The sequence below is a fragment of the Silurus aristotelis genome, assembly GCF_946808225.1.
Source record: "Silurus aristotelis genome assembly, chromosome: 13".
In the NCBI taxonomy this organism is placed as follows: domain Eukaryota; kingdom Metazoa; phylum Chordata; class Actinopteri; order Siluriformes; family Siluridae; genus Silurus; species Silurus aristotelis.
In genome coordinates, this window is record NC_139586.1 from 15848550 (window position 1) to 15873420 (window position 24871).

Below are 24871 nucleotides of genomic sequence, written 5' to 3' on the forward strand. Positions count from 1 at the left end.
AGTCCCGCCTCTCCCGCGTTACGATTCAGAAAATAGTCAATAATAAACCCGGACTACAGAATATCAGCCAATCCCGATGCAGAAGGCGGGTCTTGTAGGAATGTGGGCGGGGTATGAGAGGAAAACGCGTTTAAGCGGCGTGCACGCGCATCGCGGTTACGCTAAGATGTGCGGAGCAGCAGTGATTAGTGTGTGAGGAGGAAAAAAAGGCAACCCAGGACGTTGGAGAGGAAGGAAAAGCTGACCAGGTTGATATGTTAATGAGAAGAAGGAATATGGAAATGAAGGAGAAGTGATAATAATATATTACGGGGAATTAGAAATGGGTTTCTGTCATGGGCCGTTTTGTGAGTTGGAAGTTCGCGCGAGGGAACATTTGTGAGAGGAGGAAGAAAATCCGTTGGGATATTTAAACAGGGCAGAGTCGCGAGCGCTGCTGAGCGCAATCAGTGTTCCTGAGGAGGACGCTGCCGCCGCTGCTACTACTATATCTGCAGCTACTGCGAGGAAAAAACAGGATTGTTCCGCCTTGTTTTAAATGTTTCGAGAAGGTGAGTGTTAATTTTATATACTTTCTCTTTCGCCCGTTCGAGTGGAACGAAGTTCCTAATATTATATTTTCCCCCTCAGTAATTCTATAGAGTTAGCCTGGTTGTTCCTGGACTTACCAGTGTTGTAAAAGGTGGACGTCAGGCTCCGGTTTATGTGTTAATACATAGGGGTGGCCAGGGTGGGCAAAGATACGGCTTCACCTAATTATATACTTATGTGAGCACAAGGTTCAGGTTTCTAATGGATGTCTATTGTTAATGCGAAGTGTGCTGGGTATAATTAATAATCTCTGCATGAGTTTTAGGATGAATATAATATTTGGGGATTAATAGCGATTTGATTACTCAGACTTTTGGTTGCCACCCTGGGCCTCCTGCATGGCCACGCCCCCTGAGAAGTGCCCTGATTTAGGAACTTTGCTCACAGTAAACTTTTCCTCCTTCCCCCACAAGTCACCTTCTATGTGTGTCATTTTCTCAGTTCTATGCAGATTTAGAGTGACCATGCAAACAGATCAATCCAAACAATTTGCTGGAATGATTTTTCGGACAAATTCAATCCAATCCTATAACATATGTGGTTCGATCTTCCCAGTTCTTTAGTGTTTGCATGTGATTCGTTTGAAAAGCTGTCTTACAAACACAGTGCCTTTCAGCAACAAAGTGAGTGGAGACCTGATGGCTTCTGGCAGCTGTGGATGACTAAATGGGTCCGTGTTAAGCGACACAACAAAGCTGAGAAAAGTTTAACTTCATTCAAATACTTGTTTTAGAAACTACCAATAAGAGTGAAGACCAGAAGTAGGAGCACCTACTGTCAACTTTACAGCACGTCGACCGGCTGCTAGTAGTGACGATTGCTACATGTGTGAAAGTAGAATCATGCTGTCATAAAAATATGTATAGAGATGTTTAGTTGTAAAAATGAAGCAGAGAAGACTCGCCTGTGTCTCTGTGTGTATGTAGCTAGCACAGTTAGGCTGCTTTGATAATCAGACTCTAGTATGGTGTCTAATCAAACATCCAGTTTTCACCCTGATTAGAGCATTATTTAATGTTTAACTAGTTAGATTTCTATAGCTACTGCAATAAAATTGTTGTACAGGACACGCCCACATGGTCATTTATGTGAACACAGGAAAAGACAAAGTATTCTGAAAGATATTCTGAAATGGCCTGCATGCAGTTGAACTGATGCAGTTGAAAGCTGCATCATGTGAGTGCTCATTCTGTTTTAATCGCAGGCCTCTAGGGCAGGTTTTTACTTTATTTGGGACATTGACTGCTTGACAAATGGAGCCTTTCTGTTCCAACACATGTTTAGGGAATGGAGGAGAACTTGCATCCTGTGTGTGTGGGCACAGGCATGTGAATGTGTGACCATTACCTCATTTGTTTTCAGTGAGTTTGTGCAGTAATCTTGGCTCATCAATCCATACACTACTGTTGATTCATTTTCTATATCAGCAGCTCTGACAGTGGTGTCTGCTGTAATTCTAATCAAATTGGAGCCTCTTACAAAAAAGGCTGTATCTTTAAAAGGAATGTTTCCACCACCAATGTTTTCTAAATTGCTGTAGTATAAGAGGAATAAATAAATAAAAAAATAAAACTTTTTTTTTTTGTGGTTGTACAGACCTCTTGCTATAACTCTTATAACTGCACATTGTGTTTTATAGCTTATTAAATAGTTCTATACATTGTCTTGTATGTGATGAGGTTTGTAGTTACTAATCTGTTGTGATTTCCTATGTAGCTCATAAGAGACTGATCTATATGTAGAGATAAAGCAGAGTTGTTTTGAGTCAGTGTATGGTATGTAGAGAAAGAAGGATGCACCTGTCCTGTGCCAGTCTTACTTAACAGTCACAGGTGATCAGACTGTGTGCAGAGGAATGCTCAGGGTTTGTCTCAGCTGTTTGGCTTGACTCTGAGGGCAAGCAGAGGACAACTGCTTCATCCTAAAGTCTGAGACGAAAAAAAAAAAAAAGACAAATGCCCCATGTGCATCCTGTTTTATACTTATTGCTTACAGTGCTTGCACTGGATTACAGTCTTTGTCCAGAATAGTGACGTGTACAAGCCGTGACAGTTGGGGGTTAGTGTTTTTTTTTTTTTTTTTTTTTTTCCCTTTCATTTTTGATTCCGTCATCTCCATCACATTCATCACATTCATCACATCTCCATCGCTATCACTCAAATTAATCAGTCTGACTCTGATGCAGAGAGACAAGCTTTTATGTAAGGTTCATTTATTCTCACCTAATGAACATTTAATCAGGACGGATGATGACTCAAATAAGGACAACTCCAGAACGGAGGGACTTCTGCGACGCAAATGAAACGTTAAGGTCTAATTTTCAAACTGTAAAGATTTTAAATGATGGATGTCGTAACATTTGATAATGCACCTTTGTATGTTAGTAAGACAGTTAGGTTTCACATTGACTGAAAGTAAAGTGTTTCTAGACAAAATCTCCCTCAAAGAAACAAAACTTAAAATGCAAACTACTTTAGTCTAATGCACCGTACAGGATGGCTGAAATCTTGAAGGCATTTTGTGTGTAACCTTTTAAATACTCAAAACGTAAGGCTGTTTTGAAATATCTTTTATTAATTTTAAGTTTTACACTCAGTAGTAGCTCAAGTCAGTGAGAAATCTGTAGTAACACAGTTTTGACAGGTGTAAGTGCAGTTTTGGCTTAAACTTGAAAAAACGTTTTGTCTGGAAAGTGATTTTGCTCTTTGTTTTGTACGAGTGCAAGTGACCGTAGACTAAATATTTATGTTTACTAAAAAGAGAAGGCGCTTGACTGCGATCAGATGAACAGCTACGAGTCAGCTGCTTTCCATGTCTTTAGTAGATTTAAGTCCTGTACGTCTCGAACAGTCCATTTACTGCATGCGTTGGCAAAAGAAGACTTGCGCTCTGTAGTTTTATTTTTTAATCATCGCCCAAAGAGTAAAGGATTAGTTACTTTTGTATCTGAAAACAGTACATGGCCTTGTGGAGCTATTTCATATGGAGTCTGATGATGTGCATTGTGGGATACATGTTTTTTTTTTTTTTCTGCACTCAAAGCATAACTTTAAAGCTGCTTGTATACTGTTGATATTTAAAGCATTGTGATTGTTGCTCTGGGACCTATTAAAACTGAATCTGTTTAATTATTTTGCAGGTTTTTTGAATTTTCTCTTATATTCCAATATGTGAATTGCCTTCGTTTCTTGTAATTGTTCCCCAGTGTGACTTTGTGTGCATGTTCTAGTCCATTGGCAAATCCTATTCCTGGTTAATATTTCGGTCTTCTGTCAGGGAGGGTAGATGGCCTACATTTGCACACAGAGGTGAGAAATCCACATATCCTGTTTTAAAGACGTCATTATATGCAAATAGCTTTTCTTAGGACCTTCAGAAGGCTGTTCATGTTTGAGACGGTTTTATGATCCATTCCACTTTGAATGAATGCGGTTCTTTTTGACGTGCACTGTTCTGCCCTGGCTTTGACTTAGTAATGTTTGTAATTCATGCTTTATTCATGTTTCAGAAGCAGCTCACTTTTTACACATGCTCTGTTTTTTTGGAATGTTAATGTTTATAGACTGAGCCCCAGTGTGAAAGTATAAGTGCAAACTCTTTGGAAATGTAATCTTTTGACATTTTTTCACTTGTATCTCATGTACTAAAGTTGTGATTAGTTGTTGGTAATTGATCACAATGATAAGTAAATTTCTCATTGTCTGTCTAAGACCTGAATTATTTATTAACTTGTGGTTTCTATGTTTCTAGGTGTACTAATGAAGGTCTTTTGTTAATTTAGAGAAAAATACAGGATCATAACAAGGAAATCTGGACTCCAATGTCCTTTATCTGTCAGTGAGAACGAGCGCAGATGCCTGAAATAAGCTAACTTGTCCTCTTCTTGGGTTTCGGTCCTCTGGAGGTTTGGACACAATATTTTCAGCCTTGTGTCTGAAAAACTGCATTGTTGTTTCAAGACGCATTGGCAGTTTTTTTTAAGAGATTAGAAAGATTTGTATCCTATTTTATTTCAAAAGTATGCATGTTCTCTGTGGAGACTATAGGCAGTAGATACCAAGACAGGATTTTGCAAATCTGAATAGTTTTCCAGGTCAGCTTATGATTTGTGGCGTTTGAGCTACCTGGGTTTACTTTTATATATTCAAGAAAGCAGATTTAGGGTTTCCATTACAGGTTTTTCATCTATTATCAACATCTTGATTGCTAAGCCAATTATTTTATTATTAAAGGCATTTTCATAACTCTTTTGGGGTGTGGTATGGGTCTATTTGCTGAGTGCTGTGATGTATTTTTGAACTGTGCATGTGGTCAGCAGGTTTGGTTTTTATAAATATTGTTGCAGTAATAACGACATCACAGGAATTGCATCTGGCATTGTTTTCTTGATCAATTCGAGTGTTGTTTCTTTCAGCAGGTGGTAGTGTTTATGGACTTGGAACCTAAACATGAACTCTTAGCAGCTTTCAACTCCTTTTATGTTCAAGCTTGGTGTGTTATCTATGATATGACTGTTGTGTATTTCTGTTGAACATGAGCCCATAACATTGACACTATTGTGATCTGACCTCATGGGCTACGCAAGGCTAAAACAGTAGTTTTTTTTTTTTTTTACAGGAATTTCTGCACAATTCTAAATTGTGTATATATATGTGTGTGTATGTGTGTGTATGTATATATATATATATATATATATATATATACACACACACACACACACTACCCTACTTAAGAAAAACTTCACAGTGAGCAGTAGGGATTTTTTTGCAGCCTTTTAATGGGATTCAGTCTAGTAAAGAAAATTACAGGTTTGCCTGCTCCATTAAGGATGCATAAGATGCTGCCTTCAGTTGTGGGTAAAATAAGGAACTTCAGAAGACAGCTGTCCATATGCTTCTTTACGAATGCGACAGCCTTTATTTTGGGAGTGCAAACATCACCCGAATTACCTCTTTAAAACCAAGTATCACAACCTATCCGATGGCAGATTGGTAGCATTTGCATATCCTGGTGCCCTTCTTTGGTTTAGTGCTCTGTGTGATCCAGCAACTTGTCTTTTGTTTGTCTGTGTTTATGCCCTCAAGACTGTTAGGTGCAATGGTTCATCCAAAAAGGATCAAAATATCTACCATTGCAGAGTCTAATGCTTTTATTTAATTCCATTCCTGATTATGGTTCTTATTTGGTATGAATAGTTTGGGTCCTCGAAAGCCATGTGGTTTTTGTTTTTGTAGGACTTAAAGATGTGGTCAGTGGTTAAGTTTTCGTAATATTTGGCATAGTTCATCATAATTCTGCCCTTCTTTCAGTCCAGTAAAACATATGCACAATGTAGAAACTGTTCCAGGCTCTAATTTTGTTTGATTCATATTTAGCCTAAACTAAAGGGACAGAATATATTTATTTGATTTTAGATTTTTCAAAATTAGTGTACAGACTTAATCTCCAAGGCATTAAAGGGACGTCTGATTTCAAACCAGATTTCACATTATTTTAATCTGTTGATTTTGGCCTTATATAAACTAAATAATAATAAAAAACTAAAAATTTAAAAACTCTGCTATTGAAGAGTTCTATATTATATGTGTAGTGAAAGAAGTGTTTCCTGTTTGGCCCACATCAGAGTCATTGTCCAGACAGTGGGTGGAGGATAAATCTCCCACCAAAAACAGGGCAAAGGGGTGATGGCTGATTGTGCCCTGTTTCCACAACTCTCTTCCTTTCTTGTCTCCGTCTTACTTTCTCTCTCCCTCTCACTTTGTGCAGGCAGTGTGCTAATAATAACACCATCTGAGCTCAGGGCCAGCTCTTTACTTTAAAATATATATATATATATATATATATATATATATATTTTTTTTTTCGACTTTATTTAGTGTATGTAACGCTGAGTCGTCAGTGCATCAGTCTGTTCTAAATACTCTCAGCAGTCTGTCGTGACTTGTTTTTTTTAAAATGTCCCGGATGTCTCTCTCAGACGCAGACATTACGAGGCTGTAAAAGTAGCGGATCTCGCTCTGTGATGATTTTCATGTAGGCCTTTTTTCATTCTACGCTGTTCTTAGTTTCATTAGGAGGCTTCTATTGTTTTGTTCATTCCACACTCAATATTTGTTTTTTTTTCTGTACTGGATACTTGTGTTTTTATTTTTCAATTAGCTGCCTTTTGTTGGCAGTCTGACTGTAAGCAAATACGAAGCTGGATAAAACATTACGTTTGAAAAGTTCTGTAGTCAGCATTTTGGTAAAAGTGGATAATATGCCACATTTCCATAATCCATTTCCGGATTAAAACCAGTAAATGACTAACAGTGGATGGCTATTTTTTTGTACTAAGCTTCTCTTTTACTGGTGCTAAAATACTCTATTTTGAACAAGGCATGTTTGCATTTTCTACCACCTGTCAGCGTTAAGCATGACACAGACCCTTTTATTTTATTTATTTTTTTTTTTTTTAGAGCAGGGGATGTAGCTGCTGTTTTGCTGCATTTAGGTGTTGTTCAGCATCCTCAAATGTGATTATTTACTGTGTGTGTGTGTGTAGGTTTGTGAGAGGCCTGCCCGTGGCCCCACAGCCCTCTTTAATTAAGCAACGCGAGATTGAAGCTGAGCCGAGGCTGGGTTGCTGCCAGGCTTGAGCACGTGCAGGGAAGTCAGCCGAACCCCCAGAGCAGAACTGCAGTGCGGCAAAGAGTAGCATTTCTACCCTTCAGCATCGCTCCGCCACACTGCCCGTCTATAGGCCATCCAGTTCAGGAAAAACAATACTGCTGTCACATTCTAGTTCCTGTGTGATGATAAAAACATTTATGGTATGTTGACTTTCCGGGTCAAATCGTACAGTACATAATTTCAAAAGCTTCATACTTTTTAGAAATTTAATTTTTTTAAATCGTTTGTAACATAGGGTGGAAAAAAAACCCAAAAAAACAACCTTTTTCTTTTTTCTAAATATCTTCTAGAGGTTCTCATATTGTAGACTTGTTTCAGGATCTATATTCTAGATCCTGGAAATCGGCTGGAATTTATGAATCCAAACTTCAATATTTCAAAAACAAGTTCAAAATGTTTTCTTAATCTGATACTTGGTGGAAACGACCAGGAAGACTTTACAATAATTAGTCGAATTAGATTGTACATATTTAAATGTTCCTGAAATGTTCTTTTGCATTCACTCTTTACCATTCTGATGTAACAAAACTTGTCTTCGTGGAGCTCGCTTTGTGCACAGGAGCATTGTCTGGCTATAGAACAGGTTTGGGTCTTTTGGGTCCAGAGAATGGGAATTGTAATTGTACAGCATACAGATATTTCATACAGTTGTCTGCTTTCAACTTTGTGCCAACAGTGTTGGGAAGAAGCATGTATGGGTGTAAAGGTCATGTGTCTACAAACCTTTGGCTATATAGTGTATGCTACCATGCTGCAGCCAGCTGGAGTGTGTTAAAGAAAGATTTTAGCAGCAAAATCCAATAGAGTACATTTTGTTCCTTCGTTGACAGACAGGAGTGGAAAAAAACCCCATGGGTGCAGCTGCATACCAGCAGCCGACTCGTTCACTTACTATCAAATACACAAACTGGTAGCCTGCACACGTGTGCAAGATCTTGTGATTTGTCCACCATTTAAAGACACTCGGGTTGTGCTTTGATTCTGTATGTTGATGTATTCCCCTTTAAAACATAGTCAAGCTGACCTCGACTGCTTTACCCAACAGCCAATAGAGTTTCGCCAAGTCTAACAAGCCTGACTGTAGCTTAATGACGGAGATGAATATAAAGAACATTTGAAGATTCAAATGACAGGTTTTTGCTTGCACTTAAAGATTGAAGCACTGACTGTGTATAAAGATGGAATTATTTTCTTAGGACAGAGAGCACTGTTGAGAGAGAAACCTCTCAGAGAAATGCATGTCATATGTGATCCAGAACAGTTTCAGTGAAATCAAGCAATGATTGGAAAAAGAAGACATCCGGCCAAAAACCCCCAGATGAACGTACTTGCTACTACTATAGAGTAAGATCTTTATCTGGGGTGGGGCTTCTGTGCTTCCCTGATTTATAAATTATAACATTTCTTAAAATTCATTATTACAGTGATGTTTGAGAAACTAAGAGACCAGCACAACAAAGGCAAATTTCCTTTTAGGGTCTTGTGTTGTAGATTTTGCATAGGTTGTTCCTCTGTTTGACATTGGAGCTAAAATGTGTCTTTTCTGCCCACTGTTGCGATGTGGGATGCATTACAGTATGAGGACTAGCAAAAGCTGTTTTAGAGCTTGTTGCAGGATGACTCATCTCTTCCCTTCTGGAGTCTGATTCTCATCCTTTGCATGGAGTCTGGTGTCATGTAATAAAATAAAAATGCTTTGTACAGCTTTTATGAGAGATGCTGGAGCATGTTTTTAGCCAATCTGATCGATAGCCAAGTCTTTTTTTTTTTTTTTTAGCACAACCTTTCAGAATTCGTTCCAAAACAGATGGCTTTCATTTCTATCATTAAATTAAAGTGCATCTCTGTAGCGATAAAGAAGCTTAAAGCAGGATAGAAACTGCTGTGGTCTTTGTGTTATTGGCGTTTCCACATTTATTTTAATAACGTGATCAATAAGTAACAACCCCTTGTGTTCACAGTTTTTATGCTCATATTTGCCCAGGGGTGCTTTTAGTCTAACGATAAGAGGAGAAGTCCAGGGATGCATCCGGCCACACAGTGCTGAGATTGTGTTCCCAAAGTCCGAATGTTTGTTCTAGCCTGTTTTTTTTTTTTGCTGTTGGGTTAAGACTTTATGGCCTTTTATTTTTATATATATATATATATATATATGTGTAACATTTGTCATACTATTTGCTAAACTTTGCCATTGTAGTTTTCCTATAATTAGTAAATTATGTAGAAAGTAATAACATATTTAAGCCATTTCGTCAGAACTGCCTTCTGGTCTGGAATATTTTTATTTCCTTTTTTTTTTTTTTTTTCGTCAGTTATTTTAGTGACAAACCGTTTTATATCAGCAACAGTCATTTAAAAACGTTTCAATTGTGCTTGAAAGTGATGTGATATGGCAGCAATTATGCATGTTGCCTCCAGTTAACTTTGGCTTGTTTGATTATTGATCAATCACCATGGAAAAACATTACAGAGAAAATGTAATTACAATCAAATTTTTTTTCTCTGTGAGAAATATAGCTGGCTGGCTAATGTTAGATCATTGATATTCAAAGATGGTGTTTCCTATTTGCATTTTTTGCCCAGAAATTGATCATAAATGCTTTAGTGCATGGGCTAGAGACATTTACAGGCAGTTTTCTTATACCTATAGCAATTTAATTTACATATTCCTGATGTTCATGGGGTTGAATCAGTTTTTTTGTTTCATCTCTAGTCACACAATTATGGCTGTGTGTAAAGTCCATGTTTAACCTCTGTCTATTTATAGCCTCGTTGTCATTGTAAATCATTAAGATCGGGTTTCTTTAATGTAGCCGAGCTTCTAAAAGCAGAGCAGCCTGCTCTTTTGAATGCTGTGTGATGTGGAAGGATTGAGAATATCACACACTCGGATGTCTGATGTCTACGCACAATCCTTTGAAATGCTAATACACACTCATTGTAAAAACATGATATAAATAGAGCTGGCAGGTTTGTAGCTCTGAACTCTTCTCATTTGGATTGAATTAGATGAGCTTTTAGAATCTACAAGTATGAGCACAAAAATGTGGTTCTTAATTTAATTCTTATTTAATCTTTTATAACTCATGGACAATCCATTTATCTTTTAATATTTAGATCGAATCAAGATTTAAAGAGACAATCCAAATGATCTGGGTGTTTATATAACAGAAAGGATTACCAAGTCATTTTATTATTTTGTTAAGTAGTTTGAATTTCTGATGTTACTAATGAAGACTGAATGTATTTCAATCTGTGTTGGGCCTGATGTGCAGGGCTGATTTGAGGATTCGGTATTCAGGAGGGAACGAAAATCACACAAAAGGCTTTTCATGATGGCTAGCTGAATCAGGCCTGTTTGAATCAGAGAGCCGATTTGCTAATCACCTTGGTAGTGAGTGGAGTAGCTCTGGTGAGTGATGTCATTACTCCCTCTGTGTGTGTGTGTGTGTGTGTGTGTGTGTGTGTGTGTGTGTGTGTGTGTGTGTGTGTGTGTGTGTGTGTGTGTGTGTGTGTGTGTGTGTGTGTGTGTGTGTGTGTGTGTGTGTGTGTGTGCGCGCGCTGACCACTCATTCCTCGACAGGCTGCTGACTGACTCGAGACAGATTCTGAATTCCTTTTCTCTTTTTCTCTCACACACACTCTCACTCTCCTTTCCCCCCCCTCACTTTTTTTCTTTCCTTTCTTTTTCTTTGATTTCAGGAAGTGATCTCTATCCTCTAAGATTCCTTAGCTCCCCCTTAAAATGCCAAGCCACCTCTAAGTGTCTGCTTCCTTGTGCATCTAGACTACAGATGCATCAGTGATACTCATTCTCATAAGAATTGGTCTGACTTGAAAATCCGACACCATGTGATGCTGTTTGACATAAAACTAGACTACATTGTCATGCTAATGATCTGGCTGTATTTAGTTGTTCTGGTAATCAAAGCAAAAGAAAGCAGATGATGAGCAAATGCAGCCTCTTTATATTCGCAAAAAAACTTAGGGTAAATATAGAACTGATCAAGTTTGTTGCCATCAGTAAACGATATGAGTGACATGAGCAGTGGTTACTCAGTATGTTCTATATGATCAGGTTATTGATGCTAAATAATTAGATTTGCCCTCAGAATGGACCTCAGGAACAAGAGGTCATGGAGGTCTAAGTAAAGTGTATTTAAAAAAGGACTTTAAAAAATGTTTTCAAAATAGGCTGCAGTAAAATCTCTGTGCTAAACAAATGTCTTGAGTGTGCATTAAAGGCCAGAGCGATGAGATTAACATTTGTCCGTCTACTCTAAGGTCTTTTAAAAGGATTAAAGAGAATGTGAACTTCATTATATTTGGAAAAAGCTCTTGGATAGAATAAGCTTTCTGGTAAAATATGTAAAAGTTCAGCTGAAGTACACGTTTCAGAACTAAAAACCTTTGTTTGGTCATTCTGGAGTTCACTCTGGCTTCATTGTGAGAGTTCCCAGTTTTGTAAATGAGTATTTTTCTTAGTATTGGAATAAAAAAAAATGTTTCAGAGATGTTACAGCCGGAAATAATGTAGCATTTGATTAAAGGTTTGAGCACCATCCAAGAAAACGCCCCCTCACCTCAGACTTGTTAAGGACTCCTCAACTTTTGAATATATTCAGTGATGTAAAACTGGCAGCTCACAGTATATACAATAACCAGAGTAGTAGTTTCCAAACTTCTTCTAAACGAGTTTGACTTTATATAAGAGATGGGATTTGCTTTAGAGCAATCATAAAGTCAATGACTCTTATTAAATCTGCTGTATACAGTTTGCTGATTTGCAGCGGAAAAATATGCATCACTCATCACAGTTGGCGGACTAGCTCATTGCAAACCACAGATGAACAAGGATGTGGCCATGTTTTTCACTCTCACATTGTAGCACAAATGCAGAGGTTTAAAATGGCTTTTTAGACTTTCCACCACTGTGGTCTTCAGAGGAAAAATGTATTTGGTTCCTCAATAGAAATGTGGCTTTTGGTGAAGAGATTCTCATAAGGTTTCGGTGGTGAAAGTGTGCTCTATCTGTGCATCATTCTGTATCTCCTAGATGTCCAAAAGAAACTAAGTGTAGCTGGACTTATTGGGGTGTGTGTGTGTATATGTAATATATATATATATATACACCCATACACACCAGCAGCCTTTCCTCTGTAATAAGAGATTTAGCAGTTATAATGGGTTAAAAAATAAATATTGGAACATCTTTGTCCCACCGTCTAATTCTCCATAAGTGCTTTACTTATTTTTAGATGATTTATTTAATACTAAGAGCTCGTTTATTTTCATTATTTGCTTTACTTGCTTTCGCGTTCTGGGTCAGATTGTGTAAAGACACAGATCACGAGTCTCCTGGAAATTAGGTTTTGTTTTAAATTTTTTTTGGTACAGAAATGAGTTCTTTATTAACAGTCCCTCGCCTGTAAGGCTTTCCGAAATCCTATCCCATCTGTAATCACTAGCACATACACACTCGCACCATGTTGGTCAGTTTATGGGATTCATGTGTTTTAATTGCCTGTTGGGCAGATGCTCTGAGCTCAACATGATGGCACTGGTGTTATCTGCGATCCTGAATTTCCCAGAATTAGTTAACTGCAGACTAGCATTAGCATATCGCAATATTAAGACTGTTTGCAATATATATGCTGGAGTACATGAATTTTGAAAAAACTGCTGCTTTTTCAAGAAATTACTAATAGAATTTCCCAAAACAAATGTACAACTCTATAAATATTATTCATTTGAAAAACGACAAGTGATTTTATACATTTCTAATCCATAAACCCATATTACAAAGGTATTATTTAAGTTTGTTACCTTTTGGTTGTTTTCCCTTCTTTTTTCTTGCTTGTAATTCTTGTACATCCTGCATCACCACAGTTATTACTGTACACTGCCCACAGTGTGGTCGAGCATTGAGCCCTTTTTCCTGTTTGTTTGCGTTTTCACGGCACACTCGGCTCTTGCTTTAAAATTAAATCAGGGCTATGTGTTTGTGAGCTAGCACTGATCCTATTGGTGGTGGCTGAATACCTACACCTCATGCACTGAATGGGCCCTAAAAAGAGATGGCCTCTTAATGAATTAAATTGTCACACAATTTTATTTACACACATTCACTAATGAGCTTTCAAGCTTTGTGCATGACCGCAGAACGACATTCTTTAAGCATGTGGCAAAGACGACGCCCGTTCCTGGTTGAACAAAGATGCCGAAACGGAATTAACCGGTACAGCATTAGTCACAATGAATTTAAACCTAAATAATTGTATCATGTATAATACAAGTGCAAGGTCAAATTTGGTTTGTTTATTTATTTTAATTTATTTATTAATGTAAGATTAACAAAAAGGAGGGGAAATTAAACAATTAGTACCCTATACATTTGTATCACATTGTTGAAAATGATTTTAACTAATAATCAGTTGCATGTTGTTTTCGTAATTTTTCTCACAAATTTGTTAACATCTTTAGACAAGAAGGAAAATGGCAATATGTTCAGTGTCGTACTATCACTCTCTTAAAATGTCAACTATTTTGTCTTTTTTTTCCTTTTCTTTCATCCATGTACAGATATCTAAGCTCAAGTTATCTAATAAGGTTCCTATCTTTCACAGTCATGGAGAATTTACACGCTCTGTGGTAACTTGCACAATGGACAGAGCACGCATCCATTTTCAGAGAAATTGCTCAGATACAATCATTGCCGCCGCTTGTACATACATCTTCCTGCCTGAGCTGCGGTCTGTTAAGCAGATGAAGTTCTTGTGTTAATGTTTCAAGCTGGCGCAGAAGGAGCGAGTCCTTTTTATGACTTTGCATGTCTTCGATTAAACAGTTCTTCTTGAACATAATTCCTGCATATGCTTGGAAAGGAAATACCAGGATCTGTTTGCTATTGACTGCAAATAACCAAATACTCGTGAATGCTGATTGACTGAAAGCAAAAGCTCAGATCCGCTATTGCTCATTTACAAGTTACCAAGTGGGAATTCTGAATTAAGGGGTTGTTGTCTTTTTGGGTTAGTCAGAGGTTTGAAATGACGTCATTTATGTCTATTACTGTTACATTTGTTACATAGTAAAAGTGACACCATGTTGTTAAACTATTTTTAACACCGCCAAAGCCACAGGCAACAGTTACTTTTGTGCATCAAGACCATAAATCATCAGTGACTATTGTTACATAGCACAATACACAATGGGATGTGTTTCCTGACCTGTTTCACTCCTTTCTCCTGAAATCGCTGTCTGCGTGTCCGTGTGAGTGAGCGGCTGTTGGGTCTGGTCTGCGCTCTAATTAGATGACCCTTGACAACGTGTTGGAGCCTGGGCTGGTATTTTCTCTCGGCACTCTTGTACCTCTCCATCTCTGAAATCAATCTGAGGCCCAACTGCCAAAGAGCTCATTATTCGTGTAATTATCTGCTCCCACGGGCCTGCTTTATCTCCGAGCCAGGCTGGGCCTCTGCGTCACTGCTTTTCCAGACCCCGAGTCTCATTCTCTCAAAAGCAGTGTTGTGCTCGTTACTAAGAAATAGTAACTAGTTAGTTACTCGTTACTTACACCAAAAAGTAACGCGTTACTGTTAAAAGTAACTTTTTAGTTACTTTTTTAAAGAACCTTCTTTAATGTTCCCATTAATGCCCTTTTATGCGTTATGGTCTATACAAACACAAAACTGACTTAAACACAAAGTAATTTTTAAACACTTTTATTGAAGTCAGACCTGCACAAACTGAATATATCACAAAGATTTCTGAAATAAATAACAAATAATAATATTTTCACAATCAAAAACTAAAGTGGCTTCTGCTGTTGTGTTGAGCTCTTAAAAATCTTCCTTTCACAGCTGAAGTATTAAAACTATCAACAATGTAGAACTTTAGTTGTTAGCTTCTAGCTACTAGCTCCTCAGGCATGGAGGTCCTGGAGAAGCTTCGGCAGATTGGAGTTGCTGTTTATCGCAGTAAATACGAGCTTCGAACCAGAAAGACACAACTTACATTTGACTTAAAAGTTTTTGCCTTTATGCTCAACCAAAGTGAAATAATGAGCATATTTCCACTTTGAGAACTCGTCTTGCTCTCGCCTCGACTCGCCATTACTGCCGCACAGACCTGAATAAACGGAGACACGCCCACAGTGCGTCTTCTTCGTGTTTACAGAGGGTAATCCACCAATCCTACAGTGCATCTTCTTCGTGTTTACAGAGGTTCATCCACCAATCCTACAATGTGACGCTGCTGTAAGCAAGTTAGGCTGTAGTCTACACTTAAGCCCAAATTGATTAATTAAAAAAAGTAACGGGTAACGCACCTAACGGTAACGGAGTTACTTTATTTTTAAAAGTAACGCGTTACAGTATTAGTTACTGTCAAAAGTAACGCGTTACCGCCAACACTGCTCAAAAGCTTCACATTTTCATTTGTGCAGTTTTGACTACACTGAATATCGTTCATTTAAGGACTTCCAATGAGCCAAGACATTATAACCACCTGCCTGATGGTCTCACACTCTCAATCAACCACTACCACATGGGGTTAGGGTTAAATGATGTTTACTGTACGGTAATTTGCGGTGTTTTTGTTTGTTAAAATAGGCTACCATGGAATGAGGTCTTGGAAGAGACTAAATCGCTTTTACATTCATTCTTATGGGGAATATTAGTTCGAACGTACAAGCAATTTTCACAAACGAATTATGCTCGTCCAACAGGGTTTTACTGTAACATGGCAACGTTTGAACATGCAAGATAGTGCATAGCCATCGTACTTCATGTTTACAGAAAAAAAACAGAACTTCTGAATCCTTGATATGCTTTATATTACTGTATATACAAACAGTAACACTCCCGACTGACATTCTTTTATACGATAAATACATTAACTTCAGTTTTCCAACAGATGGTCGTGTGTGAGTATGTGCAATTAGAAGAAAGAGTACACTGGAATCTTAACAATGACCCTGTTTCTAAACTTGACTCACAGTTTTACACCCTGCCTGCTGCAAATGAGATGTAGCCTTTGTGTTTGAATGGCCCTCTGTCTCTCATTGTGCAGTAAATGAGTCTGTATCAGCAGTCCAGGATGAGGCTGCTGGGAGTTTGATGCTGGGTCCAGTGCACTCAATATTTTATCAGCATCTCAAGATACACCACTGGCACTATGACATCACTCCACATCTGTCTCCTTAAAAGATGCACTGCTAATGGGGTTTTTGTCCTACTGCCAGATAACAGTAACTCTGTAATTATAGTGCTGCAGATAAACGCTCATGTCCAGGGTGTGTGTGTTGATTTCAGATTTCTCTGAACTTTAAGTGTTGTGTTTTAATGAATTAGCTTTGTTTTTCTGGTCTTGCCTTGGGGAGCAGGCGGAAAAGAATCTCCACAGCAATTGCATTCGGGTGGCGTTTCCGTAAGGTTTTTTTTTTTTTGCTTACTTAAGTTTTTAGCTCGGACCTGCCTGAAGGGGTTTTGATCACTTTGAAGGGATTAGGTGCCTGCTTCAATGTGGTTTTTTCTTTTTTTTTTTTTTTTTTACTTGGCTGGTGATTTGCCAAAAAAACCTTCAGACAGGCATCAATCAGTGATCTTGATTATCTATGGTAAATATTTTAGTCATGAGAATTTATGGACTGCTTGTTATGCAGCCTTTACTTGTGTATGAAGCGAAAAGCCTTCCTTTTTCTTCGATTGTTTTATGGTGGTATGAGTGGTAGCATACTATAAAGATAATGACAATAGCATGACAAAATCCATTATTTTTAACCCAGTCTCATGATCTGATGGAGTTGCTAGGATTCTAGAGTTATAACAGTGTTTACTTTCTTTTTTTTTTTTTCTTCAAATAAACCATTCTACTTGCACACACCGTCCTCCAAATCTTGTTCTTACGCTTTAAGCAAAACTTTGACTATCTGCTCTGCTTGGACGTGGCCAAGTCCTCCGAGAGTTCACTTCTAATACTAATATTCAGTGTTGTATCAGCTTGTAGTCACTAATGTAATAAAAGCATGCAGCGTGGTATTCCAATTTAGTTGGCCTCTGATCAGTTAGTGTTATTTAATGTCATTTCCTGGTATTGATTTTAGTTTGCTTTCAGGGCTGCTCTTTTACTTGCTAATGACTTAATAGCATGAAAGATACCCTCCATTGATGCAGTTTAATATGTTAGGATTTAAACGTGATTTATATCTTGTAAATAAGTTTGTTTCCTGTGAGAGCACCTCCTTTAATGTTATACCACAGCTATCTGTCAACTATAATATCAAATATCTGTCGTCAGTCCGTCTGATTCCCTGTGAATGCGCTGTTACTACTGAAATTATTAACTTTAGGTTTTGCAGGTGTCCTCTGTGTTGCACACTATTTTCATCCGGTTCTCCATTAATTTGTGTAAATGACCCATGTCTTTCATATCTTTTCACATCAACTCTTTAACCAGGTGAATGCTGAAATGTAAAATGTCAATAATGAGGCCACCCTGTCTTTGAAGCCCACATGTATACACAATCACACACTCGCACTCTCTCTCTGATCTGTGCTTTGTACACCTGACCTCTTTGGCTCAACTCCCGTTTCAGCTGCAGCACTATCGTTCCTGTGATGAGAGACAGGCGACAACACACACAGCCACGCTGACCTCACGAGAGTAAATAAACGGAGCACGGCGCTCCATAAATGAAGCGCTCCATTACAGCTGTGTTCGCGTCGCACGGCCAATTTATTTTTCCCCATTGAGCTCTTGTTTGAAAAGGAGCTTATCTCCATGTTTACAGGCGCATATTTCAAAACGACAAGATAGAATATCAGTTTCTGTGATTCCTGCCTTGGGTTTATTGTTTCACTAAACCAAATAAATACATTTCTTTGTGGATCATTAGGGGTTTAGGAGTTGCTGTTGTCATTGTAGACACTGTTTCAGTTTGTAATGAACAGTAACCCGTAGAGCCGGTTCAGTCTTTATTAAGAGCCATGGCTGTGAATTAGTTTATTGTGTGTATGTGTTAAATAAGAAGGCAGCTGCTTATCTTGGCAGCCAGCAGATTCACTGTGTTATGTACGAGCAGATAGTAAGCCAGTGTGCGCTTAAAGCCAGAATCTGCTCATTGTGTGTACGTCTGTGTGTTACAAGCATATTTTAATCTCCTTTCCATAGTTTGCCCAGTTGAAATTATTACTTTATCAATTCTGTTACGAATTAAACCCAAAGTAGTTAACAGTTGAATGATTAACCAAAGCAGCATAGTTGGGAAGGTGAAACTCTACCTTTAGGACACCTAGCTCCTGTAAATTCATTAACTGATTATCCGATTGTTCAGAAATGTTTCCATTTTGAAATACGATGTACAATTCAATTGTTTAAAACAGTCAAGGCTTCTACAATTCTCATTAGCTTTTAAGGCTACAGACACAAAGGAAAGAAAGACACAAAGGAAAGAAAAACACATGGGCTAGTGGATGAAACTGGTAATAGCATAACCAAGATACAAGATATCATTGCAGCATACTACTGTGTGTGCTTTCAAATTTTATCCCAGTTCTGCTGTTTCACAATAAACTTTTTATAAATCATAGTAATAATTCTTTCTTTTTCTCTTTTCCCCCTTTTAGCAGCTGTGATGTCTTGAAGCGTTCTCTGTGCCTTTTCTGAAGAACCCACACGCTGTGAGCTGATGGGCCGCACGGCTCCAACATGAGCATTCGCGATGTTGGCGGGCGGCGCCGCTGCTTCGAGGATGCGGAGCTCACGCTGCGTGTCTACCCTGGTGCAATCGCCGTGGGTACCATTTACTGCCCGATCTTGGCCCGCAAGAGAACGACGGCTGCCGAGGTTATCGAGCAGGTGATTGCCCGGTTGCGGCTGGACCGCACCAAATGCTATGTGCTGGCCGAGGTGAAGGAATTTGGTGGCGAGGAATGGATCCTGAACCCGAGCGACTGCCCGGCTCAGCGCATGATGCTGTGGCCTCGCGCTGCGCTAGAGAACCGCTCCGGAAGCGAGGACTACCGGTTCTTGCTGCGTGAGAAGAATGTGGACGGTTCCATCCACTACGGCAACGTGGCCATGTGGCTTCAGTTGACCGAGGAACGTCGACGCATGGTAGAGCGAGGACTGCTGCCCCCGCCTCAGCTCCAGGACCACGATGATCTATGCAAGCTTCCTGACCTGAGTGAGAAGACGCTGCTGGAGAACCTGCGCACTCGCTTCAAGCAGGAGAAGATCTACACGTACGTGGGGAGCATCCTTGTTGCCATCAACCCCTTCAAGTTCCTGCCCGTCTACAACCCCAAATACGTCAAGATGTACGACAACCACCAGCTGGGTAACCTGGAGCCGCACATCTATGCCGTGGCTGATGTGGCCTACCATGCCATGCTGAAACGGAAGCGTAACCAGTGCATCGTCATTTCTGGAGAGAGTGGCTCAGGGAAGACGCAGAGCACCAATTTCCTCATCCATCATCTCACTGCTCTAAGTCAAAAGGGCTTCGCCAGCGGGGTGGAGCAGATAATTCTCGGAGCTGGGCCAGTGTTGGAGGTAAGAGCAAGTGTATTCTAGTATCTCGCAATTAAGCATTTTAATCTGGCTGGTACGTGTTAAACGCAGTACATTATTCTTGCTTGGTATGTATCCTGAATTAAAATGAGCCCTTGCATAGGATAGCAGTGATTTTCATCTTTTTTGCATTCGATTTTACCTTGATTAAAATCCAGCATCAACTAATTACATAAAATAAATGTTAATATAGTAAATAATGATTCATATAGTTTACTTTTTCTATGTAAAAAAACAAAAACAAAAAACAGCTATTCATTTTTCCCAGCCTTATCTGGTGGCAGCAAACTGACTTTTTGAGAGGAACATTGTTAACTAATGTCACCGCGTCATTTAAAAGCAGAAGCGTACACTGTAAATCCGAAGTGTGTTGGAGTGTTTGAGTTCCTACAGTGATTAACCTGCTTTTGTCAGAAAGCTAATGTTTAATTTCTGAGGTTAATCACCAACTCACCTGCACTGTCAAATGCTTTTCAAGTGCAGGGACCCGGCTTTAATTGTTTGCACAAAGTGATTGCATATCTCTGCTTCACCGGTTAATGCGGCATGTTGGAGGGGTGTAGCACAGAGGCTGCAGTTTCACAGGTAGCTCTCATTCTTTTCCCTCACACAGCAGGAGATAGATTAGTCACCCCACCCTGCCAAAGTGTACAGCACATGTCGATTAGCTTGTAGAGCACTAACTATCAAAGACCTGTCAAAAACCAGCCAATCTCAGGTGTGCACTTTTAATCTGGCCTAAACAAGGACTGGTTTCTAGGCTTCTCTAAAGAGCTATTTGTTTTTGGACAGCTGACCAAAATGTCCTTGTTTGATATTATTTATTACTTTTCACATTATATTTTATCTATTCTTCTGGGAAGGCTTTCTATTAGTGTGGATGTGGGGATTAGTTGATCATTCAGCTACAAGAGCATTAGTGAGATCAGGCACTGCTGTAGGGTGAAGAGGTCAGGGGTTCAATTCAGAGTTACCAAAGGTGTTCAGTGGAGTTGAGGGTCAGGGCTTTGTTCTGGACACATTTAGAGTTTGTCAACCTCATCCCGCTTGTCTTTTTGGAGATTTGTATACAGGAACTTTGTCATGCTGGAACATGTTTAGGGCTCAGCTTAATTGTTTATGCTGCAAAGACATTCTATATACTCCTGTGCTTCCTATTTTGTGGCCCAAATATTCTGCACCCCTGACAATCACAATTGTATGCGGTTCTCCCCAAACTACTGCCTAACCGGTGACTATTTTTCCTGTAATTTTAAGGAAGACCATTTGTTCAGCTGCAATACTTCCCCGAGTTTGCATTGTTTGTTTTTTGTTTGTTTGTAATAAATCATAAACATCTGAAATCACCTGTTCAGAGGTGATGGTCATCCCACTGCCGAGTAGCCACGTTCTCGAACACGTCTCTGTTTATGTTTGTAGGTGGAGCAGTATTGTACTTTTTTTGGAGTTGCACAAGAGGTAAAGCCTTTAATTCAAGCACTTTGTCGTATCCGGACAACCCTGCTATTAAAGGAACAGACAACAGCAAACAGAAAAAGCAAATATCTTGTTTGACCGCGTGCATGCATGCATGTGTGTGTGTGTGCCCAACCCTGAAGTTCTGTCAGTTTCTTTAATACTGTTTTTGTTCTTTTCTTTCTCTCTTTTTTTTTTTAAAACCAAAGTCTTTCCTGGACCTGTGCCTGCTCAGTAGCTTTGATAATTCCGACTTCTATGTATTTTATACAGTGACTCACTGTTATGAATAATAGGCCCTGAATCGAGGTCTTAATCTATTACCTGGAGTTTTTGTGAGTTGCGTGCTCACAGCACGTTTATGCAGAGGAGAGTTAAGCTTTTCATAATGTTTACTTACAGCCATGTTGTTCCAAATTAAAAAAGTGTATAAGCAGTGCAATCTTAATATATTTCTCAAAGATTGTTGGTTTGTTTTTATTGTGTGATGGCAAACATTTTGATTGATTATTTCAGCTAAACTCCCCCATTTTTTGTCACTTGGATAATAAGGATTACGAATGAAATGCACCTTTAGCAAAAGAGTTAATGCTATATTGTTCGATCCTGGGACGTTGCATGGCTTGGCACCACGGTTCACCATAAAATCTAAAAAAAAAAAAAAAAAAAAAAAAAATCTTTTTTTTTTTTTTTTTTTTAATGCACTAGTTGGATTATTGTGAATTCCTGCCACTGCTGGGTGGGGCAGTATGGGTTGGAAGATTTGCTGACCATGGAAAGAAGGTCTGCTTCGAATCAATTAATGCCAAAATATTTGAGTATCATCTGACCTAGGGAGTGGACATGAAACTTGAATCACTGCATGCTGTAGTGTTCACATTGCAGGCTCATTAGATGAGCATTTATCTGGTCAGAAGCGTCCATGGTCTCCTTATACATGCTGAATTCCTTGTGTTCTTGGTGTGGTTCCAGGCAGATATTTTCTCTGGCATTTTTTTGTTTTTCTTTAAAAAGACCACACAACATACACACAGAACTGTGTATGGAGAACACAGGAGAAGCTAGTGAGCATCACTGAACTGTTGACTAAAAAAAAAAAAAAAAAAAAAAGCATAGAACAAGTTAAAAACTTACAAGAAACATTGTGACTCTCACATGATTTGGTGAATGGCTGGGTCACAAGCCTCTTTGTTTGTTAGTGTGGCTTTTCAAAATCGTATTAATAATAGGGCTAACTGTATAACCGCTCACGATTCTTCTGGGTAAGGCATGGATGGTTTTGTTTGCTACATTGGGTTGTTGTGAATTGTACAGTTCAGCTTACAGCAGTGTTACAAAGTAAATCCTGTTCTCTTTTCTTGGAACGTCTTATTTGACATGCTGTGAGACAAACCCAAGGGGACAGAGATCCAATTCTCATTCAAATGAAGGCTTAACAGGGGGACATATTTAGGGGTGATTTGTGTTTTTTTTTTGGACACATTCATTCTGCCGTTACTCTAATGTCAACAAGTGCTTCTGTTTTGCACACTGTTTTTTAACCTCACAAATTTTCTATGTTGTACCAGGTGAAGAGAAATGAATGAATCCCCTGAGACGGATCAAGCCAACCAACTGTATCTATTGTAGATGCTCTTATTCAGAGTGACTTGGATTTATCTCCTTCATACACCTGAGCAGCTTTGGGGTTTAAGGGCCTTGCTCAGGGGCCCACGAGTGGCAGCTTGGTGAGGCTGGGATTTGAACTCAATCTTTGGATCCAAAGTCCAATGCCTGAAACAATAATCTCCCACCTCCATATATAATTGTAATACTATACACTATGTGGCCTGTTTTAAAAACAGAGTTACTGTGACACCTATGCCGTTGCTATAGACTCCATAACTTTCTTTTCGGCTTCTCCCGTTAGGGGTCGCCACAGCGGATCCTCCGCACGTTTGATTTGGCACATGTTTTACGCTGGATGCCCTTCCTAACGCAACCCTCCCCAATTTATCCGGACTTGGGACCGGCACTAAGAGTGGCTGGGGATGGTTCCCTGACCGGGAATCGAACCCGGGTCGCAGCGGTGGGAGCGCTGCATCTTAACCACTAGACCACCAGGGGACCTTGCTATAGACTCCATAACACACTTAATTATAAATCTGTGATTTGAGTTACAGCTACACCATTGACCAATTAGATCCAAGAATTTCATATCACTGTACTATAAAATACAGCAACATTACTGTAAATATGAAAAAAGTTTTATTTTAAATTTTTATTTCTTCATATTGAGTATCCAGATGTGAGAACATTAACAGAAATGTTTTCAAATGACTACAACTGTAAGAAGTAAGAAGAACAGTAAGAAGAGCTATCGGATCTGCTGTCCCACATCTGATGTTTATTCAAGCAAAGACTCAACTGCTTTAATTGCGAGCTAACAGTCAGCTCATTTAGAGCTCATTTATTGTTTAACTGCTCCTGGTTTTATCGCTTCACTTCTTAATCTTGGATTTGCTTTGCTGTTGTGGGTTCGGTTGGATTCAGGTGCATCCAGTTTTATTTTTATTTAAGATAAGCCAAAGATTAGTATGAGTTTTTATGTGTATTGTAATGATAACACTGTAATTAGTGTTTATCAGACCTGTTACAAACAGACGCTTTTCTCATTTTAAGACGAGATTCGCAGACTCTTCAGTTCATTTGCAAACCGCTCTATCGTAAACAATTTCTTTATAAAGCTCTAAACGAGCAGTGCGTATTTTGAGATCACGGTTCTGTCATTGTGTCCGAAAGCATTTCAAGTGAAAGTGATGACTCTCAATACAGAGAAGCAGGTAGCCAGTACAGAACTCACCATATTGTCTTCTATAGTTATAACATATAGGGTTTGGCTTATTGGTGTTGTGGACTTATGGTAGAATGTTGAATGAATGACTGAGATATTGTTTTGAAAAGCATATAAAGTTTGCTCCAAATTCTTTCAATACGTGTTTGATCTCAAGTGCTCTGTTAGTTTCCTGGTTTTGTTTTTAAAGGATATTGCAATATATACAAGCACTAAACTCAGCCCTGGGCAGTGTTCTGCTCAATCAGATGTTTTTCTCATATTGTTTTGGTTTGGTATGTTAAAGTATCGACCAAAGGACAGCCTTATCACAGAAAATACAATTTGTGAAGAACCAGTTTCATGAAGTCCTTACAAGAGCTAACACAAATGAAAAGCAGTAACAGCTAAGCTGTAAAGATCTATTCAGTTATTAATTGGTTCAATTTGACTCATCAGTTTCGATCAACATTACAGAGTCTGAACAGAGAAGATTATATATATATATCTCTTCCTTCTTTTAAATTGTTTACATAAACAATAAAGCAAGGCTGGCTCATGTATAGAAATGAACTATTGACTAAGATTGCAAAATTCCAGGAATTTTTAATTTAGCAATCCTTCAGTGTAATTAGCGGAGAAAATATTCAAATTATCAGGAATACATGGAAATAAACTGGAAATTTAAAAAAGGCAGGTTAGCCAATAATAGGGAAAATAAATGTACCGTATTTTTCGGACTATAAGCCGCTACTTTTTTCCCACGTT

The 24871-nt window shown here is 38.7% G+C and overlaps 2 protein-coding genes across 24 annotated transcripts in view; one reads left to right on the forward strand and one right to left on the reverse strand.

Annotated features, from left to right (window-relative positions):
* Positions 1-24871, reverse strand: part of rxfp3.3a2 (relaxin family peptide receptor 3.3a2) — a 446825-nt gene that overhangs the window by 265881 nt on the left and 156073 nt on the right. The window lies entirely within an intron of this gene.
* The window catches only part of myo9aa (myosin IXAa), a 92250-nt gene continuing 67501 nt past the window's right edge, over positions 123-24871 (forward strand). For 15 of the 23 annotated variants that reach the window (XM_083558668.1, XM_083558686.1, XM_083558687.1 and 12 more), the window contains exons 1-2: positions 134-551; positions 18891-19818. In XM_083558668.1, the coding sequence (XP_083414794.1) occupies positions 18973-19818 (846 nt within the window). In that variant the 5' untranslated portion in view covers positions 134-551; positions 18891-18972. Of the gene's footprint in view, positions 552-18890; positions 19819-24871 lie in introns of all 23 variants that reach the window. The other 8 variants (XM_083558679.1, XM_083558671.1, XM_083558685.1 and 5 more) reach the window with 3 other exon arrangements.